At 38.0% G+C, this 21,453-nt stretch overlaps 1 protein-coding gene and 1 pseudogene across 1 annotated transcript in view; both read right to left on the bottom strand.

Moving 5' to 3' along the window:
- Positions 1-21,453, bottom strand: part of UNC79 (unc-79 homolog, NALCN channel complex subunit) — a 185,541-nt gene that overhangs the window by 30,982 nt on the left and 133,106 nt on the right. Inside the window, 6 exon segments of the mRNA XM_023538367.1 lie at positions 1,361-1,465; positions 9,473-9,583; positions 12,716-12,784; positions 15,691-15,864; positions 16,808-16,893; positions 16,989-17,103. Coding sequence (XP_023394135.1) covers positions 1,361-1,465; positions 9,473-9,583; positions 12,716-12,784; positions 15,691-15,864; positions 16,808-16,893; positions 16,989-17,103 — 660 coding nt within the window.
- LOC111747368 lies at positions 10,192-10,310 on the bottom strand (annotated as a pseudogene).

Here is a 21,453-nt window from a genome sequence, read left to right as displayed (position 1 = left end):
GTTGTATCAAAGTGACTTGTCTTCAAAAGCAGTATTGCTGCTGATGTGTGAGTAGCAAGGGCTGGCCAGCGGCAATGCCCTGGAAGAGATTCAAAGTCTGCCTCTCCTCAGCAACACACATACTTTCTGTCTTCCTCTTGAGCTGTTTAGCATCTTGATACAAGGGGAGCCATTTCATCCTGACTACATTATGCCCAATGTCCACTCCCGTCATTTTCCAGCAATCGCTGCTCTCAGATGCTGCAATCTGCCCCAGCGAACTCTTCAAAGACAACCGAAGACCATTCTCCATTGAAAGTGTACCAACTTTTTATTAAATCTCAAGGCTTTGAGGAAAACTCAGCTCCGGTCTTAAGGATTAGTGGTATGTGGTGTGGAAGGAAGGTAGGGTATATTAAATGGTAAATGACCGGTGTCATTCCTGCTCTTCTCCTAGGTAGACGCCTCAACTTCCTGAGCCTCCTTCAAGGCCCACAAGGTCCCTTTTCTACACCGGCTTCCTCAGTCAGTACACGTCTCTGCTACTGGACCCGTTACACTGTGGAGGAAACTTTTGTTTACACGTCAGCTTCGCCTACCAGATAGCAAACTACCGGAAGGAAGGGGCTGTGGCTTACTCATCCGTTTCCCCGGCACCTGGGCCAGGTCAGGGCTCATAATGGCTCTCCCAGGCCAAAGGGGCCAGCCCCTCCTCCATAGCACTTTACATGTTGTGTAGATCTTTACTATCGCGGTCAGCACGTTATTGGGATGGAACCTATGCCTTTTACACTCTATATCCCCAGAACCTAGCCGAAGAGAGGTGGTTCGTAAATACTCGTTGTAGGAAAAACTGCTGAATAGTCAAACATGGCCCGATGATGAAAAAACCTCAGCTCAGGCACTATGAGGTCACTGCAGATTTTCAACGCAGGAAATAACCTGCTAAAAAGCAGAGTTTTAGCAAAATTCCTCTAGGCAGCCACAGGCCAGGAGACTAGATCAGTGTGGAGAGAGATGAGGCAGTGTAAAAAGCTACGAGCTGTTAGGGTAAACTGGGCAAGTGATGGAAAGAGCCTGACTCGGCTGTGCTCCACAATGAACAGACCCTGTGGTCAGATGCTGACAGTACCATGCCCGCTGTGTGATCTTGGGTGAGTCACCGAACCCCCCTGAGCCTCAGGCTCCTCGTCTATGACACAGAACCAATACCTCACGTGGTCGTAAGGATTTACTGAGGGGAATATGGAAAGTACTCACCATATTGCCTAGCACATATGGTACAGAAATATCTGATTTATGCATACATCCCACACTTTTCTTCATTTTTCCAAACATCGGGAGATCTCACGCAAGTATTACAAACAAGGCAAAAGCCTACCTGGACAAGCAGAAGGAGGTTTGTGTCTGGTAGAGGAGATTTCAGCTTCAGGGCCTGCAGAAGCTCTAGAACAACACTACGAGACAAGTACAACTTATCCCGCTCCTAAAGAAAACAAAATAGAAGAAGGGAAGCAATTTATAAAAATTCAGTTAGAAGAGAGCTTTGTCAAAAGAGCTTCCAAAAGAATCACAGATCAGAAATTAAAAAACAAAAACCAAAAAATCAGTATTTAAAAATGAGGAATGAACTATCCTTGAGAAATGAAATTAAAACTTAAAAATAGTCATTTTTGTGTGTGTAATGAGTTTACTGTAGCACTGAGAACACACAATTTATTGGATAAGAAAAAAATAGGCCACCTCTTAACCATCGAAACCATGGGATTTGCTTCTTATTCACAAGAAATGATAGGTCCCCAGACTGCAGAAACTAAACAAATCTAAAAGTATGTTTTTTCAATAGAAAATGATTTAGAAACAAGTACAGCTGCTTAAAGGAAGGATCTCATAGCCTCCCTAAGGAAATTACTTTTTAACTAGAAAATAGAAGGACATCTTATGTACTGCCACCCATCTTTGTCAAATCATAACATTTTGCTTTAATTTTTTTTTAGGCACGGCAACTCTTGGTTGACCTCACAGACTGCAAAGACCTTATCCACTTACAATCCCTTATTTTTTTATTTTTACGCATACAGCACCTGGTCTTCCTAGGTGGTCTCCCATCCAACTACTAACCAGGCCCGACCCTGCTTAGCTTCCGAGAGCAGACAGAATTGTCCAGGGTCGCATGGCCATAGACGTTTGACTTAATATTTAAAAATATTAAATATTTTGAATATTTAATTTATCACAGAAACAGCTGAAGTTACCTCAATAGTGCTCGCCTTCTCCCTTTCTTGAAGTAAACACTTTTTTGAATCATGCTTGTTTTTACCCTTTTACTACATATATATTGCATGTGTATACATAATGTATATTATTATTTTTGCTTGTTTTTTAACTTTCTATAATGGTATCACACTATACATATCTTTCTTTCCTATGAATGAAATGCTAGATTGTTTTCAATTTTGTTGTATTTTTTTATTGTCAACTATAACACACATGCAGAAAAGTACATAAAACATAAATGTACAGATCCACGGATTAGTATAGATTGAAGTCCCATGTAATCAGCACCGGGTCAAACAACAGCACATCATAAGCATCTTAGAAGCCCTGTGTGTCCTTTCTTGATCATAGTCAAGACCTGGAGACCTGAGGAGTCTGTATCCACTGTCTTTTCTTTCTACTCATTCTCGCTCATGCTAACTTGCCTCCTCATGTGTCTGGTTATGTTTCCATGCCGAATCCATTATTAAAAAATTACTTGTGGAAATAATTTGAGGTCTAAAATGTTATCTTTCTCCAAAGAGCTTTCTGTTCGTTTTTGCCAGGTTCCTGGAGGCACGAGGAGTCCAGGGTTACCTCAATAAACATAACAAGCCTTGTACTCTCTTATTATCTTGGGCCATCAAGGAACTTGACACTGAGTTGCGTCCATGCGAGGGCAAGTTTACTTCTGGGTTATCTTTACTTTGTCCTTCTGAACAAACGGTGTGGGGTGGGGGGCAGTGCAATATCAGACAGAGTCTGTACACTTCGTAGATTCCGGATCCTGACTTTTGTCCTAGCTTGAATCTTCCAGAATTGCAGTTCAGCCTTTCAGTCACGTCTTCCAGATAGGCAAATACCCAGGGCAAAAATGGCTTTGAGTGCTAGGCTCCCATCTCTGCATTCTGTGCTCTCTCAGATCTTAGCCTGGTAACATCTGGTTAGCATTTTGATGCTTTTAAGAAGTTTTCAGAAAATATTTTGTTCAGATTTTTTTTTTTAACTTTTTAAGTTAAATGGCAGGATAGGTTCCAATGATCTAGCCCAACATTATGCAGAGAGATCTAGGATTTTTACTGGAATTATACTAAATATATAGGTTATTTTGTGAGAATCAGCTGTCTTTATTATGCTGGCTCCTCGTCCATGAACATGAGATCTGTCTCCATTTATTTAATGTTGTTGAATAAAATTTCCTGGTTGTCTCCATACAGTTCTTGCACATATTTGTTAGATTTACTTTTTGTTGCCGCAATAAATGACATTTTTGAAGTATGTTTTATAATCATTTGTAGCTGAATATTAAGAGAGGTGATTTCTGGGCATTTGTGTGTAGCCAGCATCCTTGCCGAATTCCCTTACAAAAGTTAACGAAAAGGTTTCTATAGATAAATTCCCTTCTTCGCATCATCTATGAAGAGTGAGAGTTTTATTTTTCCTTTCCAAGTCTTCTATGTTTGATTTCTTCTTCCTATCTTACTGAACTTTGTAGGATCTCCAGGACCTACTGGATAGAAGCAGTGATAATGGAACTACCCTTGGCATTTCCCTATTAAGTATAATGTTTTCTTGAGGTTTCTGATAGATACCTTTGTCAAGTTAAGGAAGTTCCCTTCTATTCCTAGTTTGATAAGAATTATCATAAACAGATGTTGCATTATATAGAATACTTCTTTTGTATCTGCTGAAATGATCAAAGTTTTTCTCTTTTAATCTGGTCACATGGTGACATAAATAGATGTTTTAATATTTATACCATTCTTATATTTTGAGAAAATCTTCACTGGGTCATGAGGCTTTAGTTTTAATGCATTAATTTGCTATTATTCATTCAGAATTTTTGCATCTTTGAAGTATAACTGGCTTATAATTTTCCTTGCCCCTACTGCGCCTGTCTGGTTGGTATCAAGAGTCTACAGGCCTCATAAAATGTATTGAGAAGTGTTCTCTTTTTTCTGTTTTCTGTATTAGTTTTCATTAAGTAGAGATCAATCTGTTCCTTAAATGTTTAATAGATGTTGTCTTTAAAATTGGAATGGTTTTTAACTATTTTTTAATCATTTAAGTCTAGTCATCTTTTTTTCTGATGGTTATATATTACATGTTTCTAGAAAATTGTCCCTATTGTCCAAGATTTCAAATTTACTGGCATAAAGCCGTTCATTTTAAAATCTCCAACATGCCTACGGTTAAGTTCCCTTTTTCATTGGCCGATACTCTTTATCTGAACCTTTTCTCTGCTTCTCTTGATCAGTCTTGTCAGTTTTGTCGATTTTATTAGTCTAATCAAAGAGCCCTCTTTCGGTTGTACAGATCTTCTATTGTATCTATGTTTTCTACATCATTAATTTCTGCTCTTATTTTTATTATTTCCTTTCCTTAAACTGTCTTATGGTTACGCTGTTATTCTTATTTTAACTTAAGTTGACTTGTTTAGCTTATTTAGTTTTTCTTCTTTTCCAAAAGAAGTATTTAACACTATAAATTTTCTTCAAAATACCTCTGTGGCTATATATCTCAAATTCTGAAATATGGTATTTTCATAATTGTTTAATTCTGAATATTTTTCTAAGTTCTCTTTTATCTCCTTTAATCTATGGATTATTTATAAGTATATGTTTAATTTCCAAACATAGCAAGTCCCAAGCACCATTAACCCATGCAGTACCTTTGTGTGAATTACAAAAAAGAACACATACACAACACAAACACACATCCATATTCACACACATATGATTGCAAACCTGAAAACCTATATGAGCCCTGAAGTCAACAGCCCTGGCTACATGTATACACATACACTCTCACCCACTCACAGACACCCTCAATTTCACACTGGTACACACTTTACATACATCTTGACCCTGAAGATAAAGTGACTGTGTCAGGGTCAGAATCTGGCAGGGGGACAGGATTTAGACATCTTAGAATAGGGAGCAGCCAAGAGAAGAATCTGATGGGCTCCTGGGGGATAGTTGGGCCAGGGCAGAGCCATGTACACACACACGTGTAGCAGTGGTGTGTGCATGGGTACTGTTCTATATGTGTGTGTGCAGGGCCCCGCGAGATGGTAGGGAGTGTCTCTCTCAGTCACATTAGGACTTAACCAGAGGCTCCAAATCTCTACCCCTGACTCAACACTCACATAAGATTTAATACGTCTAAGATGTGCGTGTTGTCCCTGTAGATGTGAGGTCTTTTTTAGGCCACCCTTGAATACCTATATGCAGTTACAGTTTTGTTATTAATAATTTGATTGCATTGTGAATAGAGAACTTTGTCTCTTTGAAACTGATTCTCTAGTATGTGTTAAGATGTTCGTGGCCTATTATCTATTCTGTTTTAAAAGATTCCATGTTTGTTCTTCAATATATTCCCAAATTGGTGGATTCAAGATTCTTTTTACGTCCATTTGATTTAATTTGCTCATTATAGTTTTCAAGTCTAGTATAGTCTGATTCGTTTTTTATCTGCTTGATCTATCAATTACTGAAAGAGACATTAAAATTTCCCACTATGATTGTGAACTTTCTGATTTCTGTTTGTAATCCTATTCATTTTTGTTTTATATATATTGAAGCTATATTATTAGCTGCACAGAGTTTTAGAACTGTCACATTTTCTTAGTGAATTGTTCCTTTTATCAATATATGGCAACCTTCTTTATAATAATACCTTTCGACTTAAACTCCACTTATTAGATTCAGCTTTCTTTTTATTAATATTTGCCCGGTATATCTTTTTCCACCATTTTTCTTTCAAACTTTCTCAGTGTCTTTAGATGTGTTTTAGATGTGTCTCTTAAAAACAACATGCAGTTGAATTTTTAAAATCAAATCTGCAAATCCCTAGTGAGTCTAGTATACTTATATTTATTGTGATTACTGAAATATTTGGAATTCATTTTCATCATGTTACTTATGCTTTATTGCAGCTTGTTTTATGATTCTTTTTTGTCTTGATTGACTTTTTATTCCTGTTTTTCTACTTGTTTGGAAATTATATATTACCTTTCTGGCCTTTGGAATTTTTACATTTAAAACATTTACCTGAATTCTTAAAACTTTTAAATTACTCATTATCTCTGCCCTTCTCAAGAACAATATATAGAATGCTTTAACTTCAATCCCCAACTGTACATAACCCCTTCATCTTATACGTTATTATTATCTAGTATTTAGTGTCATCTTACTTGAGTATCCATCTGATTAGTCATTATTATTATTATTACTGCTTTATACTGTCGATGATCACTTAGAGTTCTACGCTTTACCAATTTCTTTGAGCATCATTTCGTCATATATTTCACTCCTTCCTTCCTGGTTTAATTTCATTCTTATTTAATTCATCTTTTAGTACTCGTTTCAGTTAAAACTCTATTAGGAAATTTCTTAATAGTTTATTTATTTAGCCTTCACTCTTAATTAATAGCTTAGCTGGTAGAGAATTCTAGGTAGACAGTTTTCTCACGATTTTAAAGACTTTTTCCTTTATCTTCTGGCTTCCACTATGCTGTTGAGAAGTTTGTTACCAGTCTGTAGAGTGTCTTTGCTCTTGGTTGCTCTTAAAATAATTGTTTTTCTTGGCTGTTCTGTCAGGTTGAATATGACATAAGCAGGTAAAACTTTAGTTTATTTGTAATATTTTTAGTGCTCACTATGCTTCCCAATTCAGAGTATTAATAATTTTTATCAGTTCTAGAATTTATAAAAAGCCTATTTTCCCTCTCTGAAACACTTAACAGTACATGTTGGATTTTCTCTTTATATTCATCTCATTCTCTCTCTTGCTGCATGCTATGTAATTTCTTCAGATCTCTCTTTGTCTATGTCTAACTTGCCGTTTAACCTGATCATCAAGTTTTCTTATGTTAATCACGATTTCATCTCTAGAATTTCTACTTTGTTCAAAATCTACCTGAGTTTTTTTTTTAAAGTGACAAGATCTCTTCTTGTGTTCTTAATTCATTCTTTGTAGGCTTTTATAGTGTCTATCACATAGTTCAAATGTTCAAAGTCCTTCAGGGGAATAATCTTGCTGTTTCTTGACTCTGCTAATCCAGCTCATGGTGGATTATTTCTTCATATGTTTTATAACTTTAGATTGTGAGCTAATGTTCTTCAGGACTATAATTATGGGAATCCTGTTGGGCCTAGGTTGAAGGCATATCCCTCCAGAAAGGTTTGAGGGTTGACTTTGAGCTTGCTTCTGCAAGACACCCCAATGCTATTACTCGCTCAACACCAATGTTACTTGACTTTTCAGTTTGGGGGTTCACGGAGCATGATGAGATTACAAATTCAAACTCTAAAGATGTTCAAAGATAGAATTGTGATTACTAATTTTCTAAATCTTTCCCTCAGTTCCCAAGCTCTTTGTCACCTCCATATAAGATTACATTCTTTCCAAATCACCCTTTTACCAAATGTATAGCCTTTCAAATGTTCTGACTTTCTGTTGGGGATGACTCAGCTCCAACTCCTAGCCTGAAATAGTCCAAAGACCTCATCTCTCATCTCCTTTCTCTGTGTGGGCTTTAAAATGCAAGCCACTGAATTACGAAGACAAGCAACTCCCTCACCCCAAGACTTCTACAATATCAGTTTATATGCTTACCATTCTATTCTCAATTCTCTCTTCATTTTTGTCTCTTTCACCCTTATAAATTAGCTATACATTTAAAATCGTGTTATTACATTTAATCCAGCATTTCTAGTGTTTTTAATGGGATAGCTTTTAGGTTATTGAGACTGCCAGATTGGCAGAAAGAGAATTCTCCAAAACCCTTATCTTTCCATGCCCTTTCTTTTGCTTAAATAGGGAGAAGGCTAAATTGGATATTGCTATATAATTTTTATAATGTCTCATTATCTATGAAGAAGGTGAGAACACCCTAGATCAAAGCTCTCTATAAGTAACAGTCATTTCAAGTTGAAGAAATGAGGAAGGATAGATGGCAAATGACAGTGTGAGGCCACTAAAGTTGTAACAGACTATAAGGGGGGACATAATGTATAATGAATATTCAAAAACCAAAAATATCTTGAATTCAAATTGGTAGTAGGTCACTTGTAATCAATACCGATTGTGCACAACATAGAAAACACAAATTCACTATGGGGCCTTCCTCCAACAAAATGCATTAATTTAAATTGAACATAGAGAAAATGACTTCTAAAAATAGAACATCTTTTCATTTTATTTGGTGCTGTCTTAAAGATCAGTTTTTTAAGTGGAAAAAAAAGGAAGAAGTTATTTTTTAGGAAGTACATTTTAAAAAGAATAAAGTGTTGATTATTTCAGCAGTTAGGAGACATCATTACAGGTAATGTAACAAATAGTTTATAATCAGAAAGACTAAAGAGAAGATTATCATGAAACACCTCAGCATGGAAGAACGGACACGAGATGGAAAGAAATGAGTGTTTTAAATGAAAAAAAAAAAATCCTTGATATAAAATTAGATTTTTATGAGGAAAATAAAGGACTTACTAAGTGGACAACATGAATAAAGAACTATTCTGAATGTTCAAGAGAGAACAACAGAAACAGAGACCCCATAGAAAATAAACTTGGAAAACTTGGAAATTGGAAGAGTAACATTTGCACGTTGTTCTTAAGGACAGAAACGCTCTCAATTTGCCCTGCCTCCTGCTTTTCCATGAGGACACTGTCTACCAGCTCCAGCAAGGCTGCTACATGCACTGGGCAAGCAGTCCTTTTCCACTTCTTCAGTGGTGGGGCAGGGGATACTAAAGATAATGCAATAGAGAAGCCATTATTAAGGCAAGATGACAAAAGATGAGATTACAATCTCAGAGGCCAAGAACCCAGAACTGGGGAGACAGACAAATGATGAGAATTAAGGAGCTCTCCACAGGCTTTTACAAATGACAAGCTGATATTTTTCTACTTTGGGTATAAAAATAATAGCTAGTGATGGCCTGCCTAATCACGGGATGGTGAACTTGAAAAGGACGTTAAGAGGTCATTTAGACCATTATTTCGTTTCATTGAAAATACCTCTCCTGTTCTAAACCAAATGTGTGTGTGTGTGTGTGTGTGTGTGTGTGTGTGTGTTTGTGGTTCCCTTCCAATGATATTTATTAGACCTCAGTAGGACTACTCATTTTTAACTATATTAAAGTAACTAGCCTAACAGGAATTTGACACTGATAAGAAAGAAAACATTTCTGCCAGTTTCCCAGGGAAATACACACATTTGCACCCTTACCTTAGTGAAAGCTCGGTAACATAAGCCACACACCTCCACCAGGTAGGCCAAAGTGAAGACAGCATTCTGAATGACAAAGCTGAGCAGTTTTGAAAATGGTTCCAACAAACTCTGCAACGAGATTGGGGCCAGAAAAAAAAAAATTGCTGATTTTTTCATTAAAAGGGGATTAAAATCTTATGATACTTTAACTAATAGGACCATTCTTTTTTTGTTTAAAATCTGTTGTCAGGTAGCAACTGTAGCAACCCTATTGGTCTAATAAGAACAAAACTGCATCTTCAATCAATGGCTTGAAGGGCACAATTTAATCATTTTACTGCTCAAAAAAAAAAAAAATCCATTTTTCCAGATGGCATCATTTATAAATCAATCCAACTCTAATCGTGTCCTCATGTCCACCCCCAGACTGTAAGATTTGCATTAGATCTTCCATTCATTTCTCAGAATCTCTAGGCATCTATGGGTTCATCAGATTCAGCTCCTCTAGAAGCCATTCGCCTGAGTCAAATAGCACAAACCAACCCTTAGATAAAACTCATCACGACCCAGCTTCCTGCTAATGTTTATCAGGTCAGTTTTAGATCCACACACTTTCTTTTTTTTCTTTTTTTTAATTTAATTTAATTTTTTTTTTTTTTTAGGCAAGGCAACCCTTGGTTGACCTCACAGTTTGCAAGGACCTTGTCAGCTTACAATCCCTTATTTTTTATTTTTTATGCCTACAGCACCTGGTCTTCCTAGGTGGTCTCCTATCCAAGTACTAACCAGGCCCGACTCTGCTTAGCTTCTGAGATCAAACGGGATCGGGCTTGTTGAGGGTGGCATGGCCGTAGGATCCATATACTTTCTTAAGTCATGTAGGAACATTTATTGAGTACCTACTAAGTATCAGACAGACTTAGATGCTTTCATATAGTTTATCTCATTCAAATTTCTTACAGCAAACCTGGGGAGATAGTATGTTATAATAGTTAATGATGCAAACTCTAGAGTCTCACATAAGTGTTTTCAAACCCTAGTTCTCTTTGACCTTGAATAAGCGATCTAACTTCTCTGGATTTGGCTCTCTCCTCTGTAAAATGAGGATGATAATGATCTCTCTCTCATTAGTGTTGTTGCGAGAATTAAAGAAGGTGATGTATGTAAAGCACTTGGCACTCCTAAGCCCTTCATCACTGTTAGCCATGATCTGCAGCGTAACTCTGAAGATGCACTATCCCCATTCTGCAGTGGAGGCGGTTAAGTATACAAGTCACTCACTTAAGGCCATACAGCTATTGAATAGAATTCAAAACCAAATTCCAGGGCAAATTTTCTAAAGGCAGCATTGTTCTGTAGGAAACACGGGATTTTAATTGGGCTCCAAAAGACTTTCACACCACGATTCTCGACCTCTATAGTCCTAACTGTCTGGATTATTAAAGTAATACATGCTCAATGTATAAATGCAGGATCTGCAGAAAGTATAGATAAGGAAATAAAAGTCACACATAATCCTACCACTTAGTGATAACATTTTGATCTAGATCCCTTCTTTGTTGCACATTAGTTTATTAGTTGAAATCTTACACATATATAATACCACGTTTTGTTAATTTCATTTTTTTTTATTAGTATAACATAAGTTTTCCAGTGCCATTTAATTCTTCATAACCACCCATTTTAATGGCCTCAAAAGTAACATTTTATTAGAAATAGCATCCTAATAAATGTTTCTGCATGAAATTTGCATTCGCATTCTTTCTTAGAGTAGATTCTCAGAAAAGAAATCAAAGGATATGAGCATTTTTGAGATCCTTTATCCTTACTGATACAAAAATAAATTCATGACATGTCAGTTGCCCCTAAAGATAGGAAAATTATGTCTTTTATTTGTTTGTATTCCTCGCGGAAACCCATGTAGTGCTTTCCATATGAAAAAAACCTTAAAGAAACTCTTTGAAATAGTACTGTTGGTACAGTATTCTTTGCTCTGTATAAATATCACTGTCCTGACACACTGATGAGGGTGAATGGGGACAGGATATATAGTGTTGATATATGCTATATCTTTATTTGTCAATAAAAGAAACCTAAATTCAGAGCTACATAAAAATTCGCTCTTTTATCTAGCAAAGCAGTATGGTGATGGGGCAATATGGTATAATAGAAAAATCAAGGAACTTAGAATCAAAGGACCTGGATTCAAGTCTAAAATCTTTCACTAACCAGCTATGTGACCTTGACCAATACACTTCATCTCTCTGAGTCTGTTTCCTTATCTGTAAATGAACGGATTAGACCCAATGATCTCTTGCACCTTTCCAGCATAAACCGTGAGTCTTTGAAAGCACATTCAAGGTGAAAAGTTACAGGGGATGTGCCTTCTTAGTATATTAATTAGTAGTTATAAGCCATTGCAATACAAACTATTGCACCATTACATATAATACAGCTCAGAAATGAAGCCAGGAAGACAAAGGTGAATGAGACACAGTGCTGTACTTTATGAAGCTTACTGTCTCACTGGGGAGACTTCAGCACAATGTAAGTGCTAATACAGAGAGCTGTATCAAGTATTGTGGGATCTGATATAAAAATCAGTTGCTACAGAGAATGTGAATATTTTTTAATTGAAATTTAAATTCTCATCTTAAAGAATGAGGACTTCACCTCACTGACAAGGGTATAAAGCATTTCAGGTAAAGGAAATGGCCTAAGTGAAGGCAAGGAAATATGAAATTAAATAAGATTATAAATGTAAAGTAGTTAGCACTACTGCCATATGGTAAACACTCAAAAACAGTGCTTGCTGTTTTGATGATGATAATGATGATTCTGAAAGCACACAGGAGGCATGAGGGATGGGACGGGTAGCTGAAGACTAAACTGGAAAGGCAGGCTGTCAAGTTATTGAAGTACCTTCCTGTATGCCACATTAAGGAATGTAGACATTATCCTAAAAGAAATGAGAAATTGTCAAAGATTTTTAAGCAAGGAATTAATGCAATGAGATCTGTGTTTAGAAGGATCACCTAGGTCAGAGAATGGAGGATGGGCTGGTGGACACAGCCCAGAACTAAGAGGACCAATTATAAAAAATGATATTGCGATATATTAGAACTAGACACTTTCAAGGAAGCTGAAAGTGATGCATTTAGGATGCAATAACCATTTCTTCAGTATTCCTACAGGCCTGTCTTTTTAGATTAAAAAATAACTAAATAACCAGTTGGTGTTGTTTTTCTGAAATATACATACCCTTGTGGCATTGGTAGAGGGTATCTTCAAGAGGCAAATCATAATTCTCAAACTGGAATCTAAAGAACACTGTAAACAAATACGAAAAAAGTAAAAGTCAGTACCCTTCTCATATGTCTTTTGCTTCATATATTTCCTATCAGCATTTATTTTAGGAAATAAAATCTCAGGTAGTGCTGCCTCCTTACAGTTTTCCATGCCATATATTCATGTTAAAAAAAATTACTCTCAGGTTTTAAAATTTAATTAAACAAATTAAGCAATTAAAGAATTAAGCATAATTCCTAAACTATTTCTCAAAGACATATCCCTAAAATTAAATCAGATAGAGAACTGGATAAAAAATTGGATGAATGGATGGATGGATGGATGGATGGATGGGGGGACAGTCGAATGGACAAAAAGACAGACTGACCAATAGGTAGATAGGTAGATATTAAAATGTGCCCAGCTCTACACACGCACACTAATTTGTATAAGGTCATGTTGGGGGGAAAAAAAAACTTAGATCGATTTAAAACCATCAGGCTTATTAGCCCAAATAAGAACCAGTCTCATCTGCCCTTTCTCTGCTACTAAAAGACATGACAAAAACCTGGGGAAAAGCAGTAAAATTTCTAGAAGAGAAAATCATGCCTTACAAATCTATTAGAGTTATATTTGGCAAGATTCCACATCAAAATGTACTTTTTAAATCTAGTTTACTGAGACTGGAGGAAATGTTACAGCAAGAATAAACAATGATGTTATTCAACATTCTAAATACATTACAATGGCAGGCTACAGTTAACTCTCTGTAGTTGTGTACATTAACCTCCTTAAGACAGTACAAACGAGGCCAGCGGTTCTCCTGGACCAGCAGCACCTCTGTTACCTGGCAACTTGTTAGACAGCAAATCCTCAGGTGGCAGCCCTACCGAATCAGACACTCTCAGAATAAGGCTCAGGAATCTGTTTTTTAGCAAGTCCTTTAGGGACGCTGACGCACACAGAAGTTTGAGATCCACTTCTCTAAACTGATGAGAACGAACTACTGAAGGTTTTTCAATGGCTGAATATTGTTCCCAGAGAGTAAAAGCAAATCAGCAGATGATTAGAGGCAGTGCCCAGATCTGATCTAGCAGGGCAAGTCTTTACACACGTTTGGAAAGTATTTCACAAATATCTTCTAAGGAAACTGCTGGTCTATCAAACCTGCTCAATGCCCATGGGATTTGATGTGACGTTTACATTACTTTGAATCAGAGGCCGAGAACTGGCTGCTCATCGGGACTTTATGCTGTTTTAAAAATCAGGAAATATTATCTTGGAAAACAGGAAGATCAACAACATGAGGCCTGCATTCCCACACAACAATTAGCTGCAATGGAGTAGCAGCCGACCCGGTTAGAAGGGACTGGTACTTTCCAGTTCCCAAGAGTCTCAGTTCTCCTTATTACCTTATCTCACTCCATTCCACTCATTAACCTTGGAGTCAGGGTCCCTGCGGGCATAAATCAGGTTTACCAGTTGTTTACAGCTGGCAGTACTTCCCCACTTGATCTTAGCCAAAAGGCCAAGAAGCAACTGATGACACTTCCAACTGGTGAGTGTTCAAGTTAAAAATTTTGACTATAGCATCGGCCTATAGACATTTGAATTTGCCATGCCTGCCCCACCCCTCTCTTAGAGTATGTGACTCTTAAGCAGTGAATGGCCCTGAATGGCCCCCTGATCCTAGGGAGGTTCCACGTGGCCATGTTAAAATGTGTGGACTTGACTTCCTACATGTGTATGTACAGCAGGTATATACACACACGGCTTCAAAGTACTAATCCTCTTTGCTTGAATTTATTCAGCTACTCTAGATCTGTGGGTAGACAAGGATCATAAAGATCTCAGTATTCCTGTTTCTCGCAGTAACTTCACACTCAAAGAAAGCAGCACACACCAAGCTAAGGGGCCCTGAATTACCTTCTCTACCGAACCTATTTGGGGGTCATATTTTCTGAATCTGCCAATTTGGAAAAAGGTATTATCAGAGGTGGTTGGTTTTTATAACACATTTTACCTACATGTAATACTCGTTTTAGAAAAGGTGCTGCTGACATGTAACTTCACCTGTCAGATTAACAAGTGATTCATTTTGTTGCAAGTTGGATATTTCTATCTGTGATCTGAATAAAGCACAAAAAGTTTGTAGAGCAAATCAAGTTCACAGACATAACAATGGCCACTCCCAGCCACCCCTTTCTCCCTGCTATAGAGACCTGAATGCCTTTAATTCACCCCTGCTTTAGAAGGACTCTAGAAGCCTGTTAGTGGAAAGGACACTGGAGTGGGAGTCAGGGGACTTGAGTTCTAATCCTCACACTGCCACCACTTCTCTAAGTCCGCAGAGCCCCATCTGGGAAATGGGGACACTGGAAAGGATGGTTTTCATAGGTCTATTCCAGCTTTAACAGTATAGGATTCTGTTTCTGCATTTAATGGGCTCATGCTGAAAATGTTCCTTAGGCTATCAGATTTCCAGCTAGGTAATCGAGTGTGTTTTTAAGGGTGCTATGTTGGTGGGGTAGGGGAGAGACTGTAAGTCAGTCAAACAAATATCATCTTGGTCTTTCAAGTATTTTATTCACAGACCCAAAGCAATCACTTCACTTCAGATAATTTTCTAAAAATGAAACTTTACATTATATGTCTGGTCTCTGCTTAGACAAAACTATTTATTTACTTGTGTATTTATTTAATATCCGCTTGAGAAAAATTTCTAGATAAACACAATCTACTAATGTCTTCCTGACCTTTTAAATGCCTTCTGCACATCTCTGTCATTCTGTGACATTCGGAGGGAACGACCTAGTCACTTCATGGCTAACAGATTCCTTATAGACCTTTATGAAACATTAAATCACCCAAGACCCTACTTCTCTGCTAGCAGATGGTCTGCGAACAGCAAGAAAGTAATTTAATATGAAATGCTGGGCTCAGCTTACCTTCAGAGGCAAAACACAAGGCAGCTTGGCAAAAAATGTCTGGAACTGGTTGCTGATTGTGGTCCAGAGGCTACTAGGAGAATCCATGGGCAAAGCTTCCATGAAGGTAGCAATGTTTTCCAAACAGCGTATCATAGCACCCCCTGCTGGTAAATTCTTTTTGTTATTTAGACCCTAAAAACACAAAAGCATAGGCAATCAACTGCTGAAACAGCGTGGGAATTTGTGTAGCTATTTGTCGAAGATCAGTTTTAAAAAATCACGGATTCATGCTATAAACATGTGTCATGTAGCTACCATACAGGCTAATCATTGTAATTGGCAGGAGGAATACAGAGAAAAATCGACGAATTCAGGCAAACGTAGGGAGGAAACTTGTGGTCTGTAACTCAGTGAGAGAAGGCGAAATGTGAGCGAGGAAACCATCTTTTAAGAATCGACATTTGGCGTGGTTAGGAGCTAAGATGACAGTGAATGATGCTTACGGTAAACTCGACTGGCCGAATACTAAGAGTAACAAGTACAGGAGCGGCAAAGTCCCTATGGCAGTCTGCCAGCCCTCCAAGCTGACTGAGAGCGCTAATAAGCAGAGAACACGAGACATGGATCTAAGTCTCGCAAGACACGAAACAAGCAGCGGAGCTGAGAAATGACTTCAAGTCTCATGATACAGAACATAAGCAGACCTTGAATCCAAATCTCGGGATGCAGTGAATAAGCGGTGACACTGAGACTTGAATCCAAGTGTCACAGCATGGTGCATGCTGCTCTAGCCAACACTCATTTCAAAAGACGGGGAGTCACAGGGAGGTGAGTACTGGACCACTGGCATCCACCCCTTGGTTGGTGGTATCCAGGCTTTAAACAAATAGTAAATCCACACAAAATAGCAATGTCCGACTGACACTGTTCTACGTGTTGGCCATTTTTAATTAATTAATGTTTCAAATTTAAATTATTTAAAATTTAATGTGGCATTTTGAATTTACATTTTAACTTTTAAATTAAAAACCTTTTTAATTTAATTTTTAAATTAAATGACTTCAAATTTCTTCCTCAGCAGGGATTTTGGGGGGTGGGGGACGGGTCGCTTAGAGTGTCATCAAAGCGAACCTACCTCCAAGAGCTGACTGAGAGCAGCAATGGAGCTCAGCTCATTGAAGTCCATCAGAGACGTGGCTAAGGTCCGTAAAAAAGTCCCATCTGGAAAGTCGACAGTCAGATTTAGTGGTGTTCAGGTTTCGGCGACCCACCGCGTTCGTGGTGTCTGGCTTCCCCGCCCCCGATGGACTGATTACCTTTGATGGTGCTCTGGAACAGCTGCGGGAAGATGCCGTTGGGGGCCAGCTGGTGGAGGATGCAGCGCAGGAACTGCTTGGCCACTCCCGCTGCGTTGCCGGGAACCATCATGCTGGAATTGAATGGGGAAGGAAGAGACAGGGAATCGTGGATCAGGCAGCATGAGTGCAGGGATTTATTTAGAGTTCAGGCCTTTACACACCAATCCTCTTATGGAATACCTCATTGTCCCTTTCATTGGTGAGATGAAATAGTCTAACCACACAGAACCCTATTAACGATAAGTTGTTAGAAAGAGAAAACCAAGAAATGCCAGAGTCGTCCCAGACTAACTCCAGCCACCCCAGTATAGACATGAGGGTTCCAAGGCCAAAAGCAAATGTCACAAGTCCAGAGAATGGCCAAGTCAGGACTAGAACCCAGGATGAGGATTATCAGCAAGATCCTCCCACAAGGTGTCACTGGCTAAGGGAGAGGGCTGCTCTAAGGAAGAATGCAGGGAGGGAGATGTTCATTCCTATTGAGAGAGCTGGGAAGTTTGGGGTAGGGGGGGACCCTCTGAGTTGGTACTTGTAAAAAGGACAGGATTTTGATACGTGCACTCTTCCTCTTTACCCTCTGTACTACCTCTGCATGTCAAAAGAGGGAGCCAAGAGATGATTACGTGGCCCTGTCCCTCAGACCAACGTATCAGAAAGGATGCTCCCAGAGTGATCAGGGAGTGAGTTAACAGAATAAAGGAACAGGAAATCAAAGGTCCCAAATAGATAGCTGGTAAAAAGTCTCTCTTCCCTAAACTGTTTCATTATGCCATGTCTACCCTGAAATGTTGGTTCAAGCTTGGAGATCAAAAATGTTCTTCAGGAAGAAGAGACACGAAACTTACACAAACTTTTTCAAAAATTAGGGAAAGAGGGAATCCTTCCCAACTTATTTTATGAAGCTAGCATAGCTCTAAAAGTAAAATCAGATAAAGTCTTTACAAAAAAAAAAAAAAAAGAGGAACAGAAAAGAAATGAAAAGAAAAAAGATTGATAGTCCTCGTGGACATTTCATCCAGCAACATATAAAAAGGATGACAGACCGTGACCAAATAGAGTTTATCTCAGGAATATAAGAATGATTTAATATTCAAAAACTAATCGGTGGGATTCGAAAAATTAAAGAATACAAGGCAAAAACTACAGTTATTTTAACAGAAAGAAAATGCATTTGAGAAAATTCACCGTACATTCATGACAACATACATTCTCAGCAAACTAGAAATAGAAGGAAAGAAACATCCTGAATCTGATAAAGCTGTGAAACCCTATAATTAATAGCGAGATATCAAATGCTTTTCCTCTGAGAGCTCGCGTCTTTATTATTGCATTAGAGGTCCTGGCCATTCCGATATGGCATGGAAATAAAAAGAGCGAAGTGAAACTGTCACTATGTACAGATGTGATTTTTATATACAAATGCTTTTTAGATTCTAAAGAATTTATATAACAGAAGCATATTGTATTTATATAACAGAAGCATATTGCCATTAAAAAAAATTGGGAAGAATACAGTTAACAAAAGATGTGCAAGCCCTCTATACTGAAAATCATGAAACATCTGGAGAGAAGCAAAAAAACTGAATGAAATGAGAATATACACCATGTTCATCAATTGAAGGACTCAATATTTTTATGTCAGTTAATCCCGAATTTATTTTTTTCCCCAAAATTTTATTCTAAAATTTATATGGAAATGTGGAGAATCTAAGATATCTAAATCAATCTTCTTGAAAAAGATGACCAAAGTTGGAGGATTCACACTATCTGATTTCAAGATTAACTAGACAGCTATAGTGATCAAGACAGTGTGGTGCCAGCTTAAGGATCAACATATAGATCAATGGAATAGGACAGAGAGCCTTGAAATAGATCGACCTTAATATGGTTGTTTGATTTTAACAGATACCAAAATGTCCCAATGGGTAAAGCGAAAGTCATTTTTTTAAATGGTGCTGAAACAACTGGTTATCTACATGGATAAAAAGGAATTTCAGCCCCTACCTCCTACCATACAAAAATTTAATTTGAGATATATAATATAAGTGCTAAAACCATAAAACTTTTAGAGGAAAACATTGGAGAATATCTTCTTGACTTGAGGGTAGGCAAAGTTTCCTGAGACAAACAACCAGAAGCATAATCATAAATGGTTTTAAATTTTTTAAATATTAGACTTTATCTAAATTAAAGACATCTCATCAAAATATACCATTAAGAAAAGGGATAGGCAAGCCCCAGACTGAGTGAAAATATTCCGAAAACATATTTAATAAAGGACTGGTATTCAAGATATATAAAGAAGTGCTATAACTCAATAATAAAAAGAAAAAAAACAATTTAAAATGTACAAAAGATTTGAACAGACAACACAAAAGAAGATTTACAGAGGGTCATGAAGAACACTTGAAAAAAATACTCAACAGCATTAGTCGTCAGGGAAACGTCAATTAAAACTGTAGTGAGATATCCACTAGAATGTCTAAAATTAAAAAGACTAACACCACCAATTTGGGGCGAGGATGTGGAACGACCAGAAGGGTCATACATTGTTGTTGGAAATAAAGAAAGGCAGAATCGCTGGTCTTGTCTCACACAATCAGATACCTAGCCTGCAACCCAACAATTCCATTCCTAGGGATTTACCTGAGGGGGAAAAAAACATTTCTTTACAAATAGGCTTTTATAAAAATAGTCATAACAGCTTCATTCAGAAGAGACCAAAATTAGAAACAATCACATCCATCAATATGAACATGAATAAACCATGGGATACTACTCAGCTCTGAAAAAGAAACGAACTACTGATGCATGCGACAACATGGGTGAGTCTCAAAAACATGCTACGCAAAAGGAGCCAGACGCAAAAGCGCACGTACAGCACAATTCCGTTTATATGAAGCTCTGTAGTGGGAAAAAAATCACGACAGTGTTTGCCTCTGTGAGGGTAGAAGCTGACTGGGAAGGGGCATGAGGGAACTTTCTGGGGCTGATGGTGATGTTCTATACCTTGACAGGGGTCTGGGTTATGTAGGCATTTGCGTTTGCCAAAACTCAGTGAATATGCACTAAAGATACATGTACTTTCTTAGTTTTCTTTTGCATCAAGAGAAAAAACTGTGAACAAAATGGAGCTTTCGTTAATGATAACTTTACTGAAGAATATAGGAGGGAGTATGCTAATGTCTGAAATTTACTTTGAAATGCGTCCAAAAATAAAATGGCTTGATGGATGGGTAGAAGGATGGGCAGATGTGATAAAGCAAGTAAAGTGGTCATTGAGAATCTAGGTGAGAGGTATATGAGCGTTCACTATAAACTTCTTTCGAATTTGCAGTATGTTTAAAATTTTTCATAATAAAATGTTATGGAAAAAAGTAAAAAAAAAAAAAAAAACCAAGAAATTCTATGACTAAGTGAAGGATAAAAAGAAGAGCAACATCCCTAAAATGATAAGTTACAGAAGTGCAATGACGACGCCATGTCATATTTGCACGACTGGCTGCAGGTACGCTACACTGTCACTTGGACCTCACGACAAATGCCCTTATGGCACACAAAACTCATATGTTAGTATCCTTTTATAGTTGAGAAAACTAAAGCAGAAAGATAAATGTGCCAAAGTCACGCACAGTATCTCCCGTGGTCCTTTCTCCCCACTTCAGCCAAAGTAACCTTTCTATATGCTACACTCGCACATATACGCACGCCCCTCACTGCTTAAAAATCCTTTAATGACTTCTCACTGCTGATAGAAGGATGCTCGACATATTTAATGTGGTTTATAAGCATCGTACAATCTGGCAAGCCAATCTCAGCAGGAGCTTGCATCTCTGTGCTACCGCCACACTGGCTTTTTCATAGTTCCTCCTCTACACCATGTTCTTTTACCACCTCAGGGCCTTTGCACATGCTTTTCCCATGACTACTTGCACAGTTAAACCCAACTCATTTTTTCAGATCTTAGTTTAAATATTACTTCTTAAAGGAAGCCTCTCCCTCTTCTCCCCTTTACCACTACCCGGGCTGGATTAGGTCTGCCTGTCACACACCCACTCATCTAGGCATGCCACTCTAAGTAAATGGCACCCTCACCCACTCGGCCGTTCAGACCAAGACCTGGGAATCACTCTTACCTCCTCTCTTTCTCTCACACCTGACGTCCAATCTATCAGCAAATTCTATTGGCTCCACTTCCAAACTATTTCCTGACGATAGCCTTAACGTGGCCACTTCTCACTCCCTTAAACCAAGCAGTCACGATCTCGCACCTGCAACACGGAAGTGGTCTCCAGTTTGGTTTTCCTGCTTCCGCTTTTGACCTATTTTCCTCCATGACCTGTTTTCAGTGCAGAAGCCAGAATGACCCTTCAAAACACAAGTCACATCACTCCTCACGCCCTGTTTCATTCAGTGGAAGCCG

Source organism: Pteropus vampyrus, unplaced genomic scaffold (assembly GCF_000151845.1).
Source record: "Pteropus vampyrus isolate Shadow unplaced genomic scaffold, Pvam_2.0 Scaffold219, whole genome shotgun sequence".
Taxonomy (NCBI): domain Eukaryota; kingdom Metazoa; phylum Chordata; class Mammalia; order Chiroptera; family Pteropodidae; genus Pteropus; species Pteropus vampyrus.
Note: the sequence above shows the minus strand (reverse complement) of the source record. Positions and strands in the feature narration are given on the sequence as shown.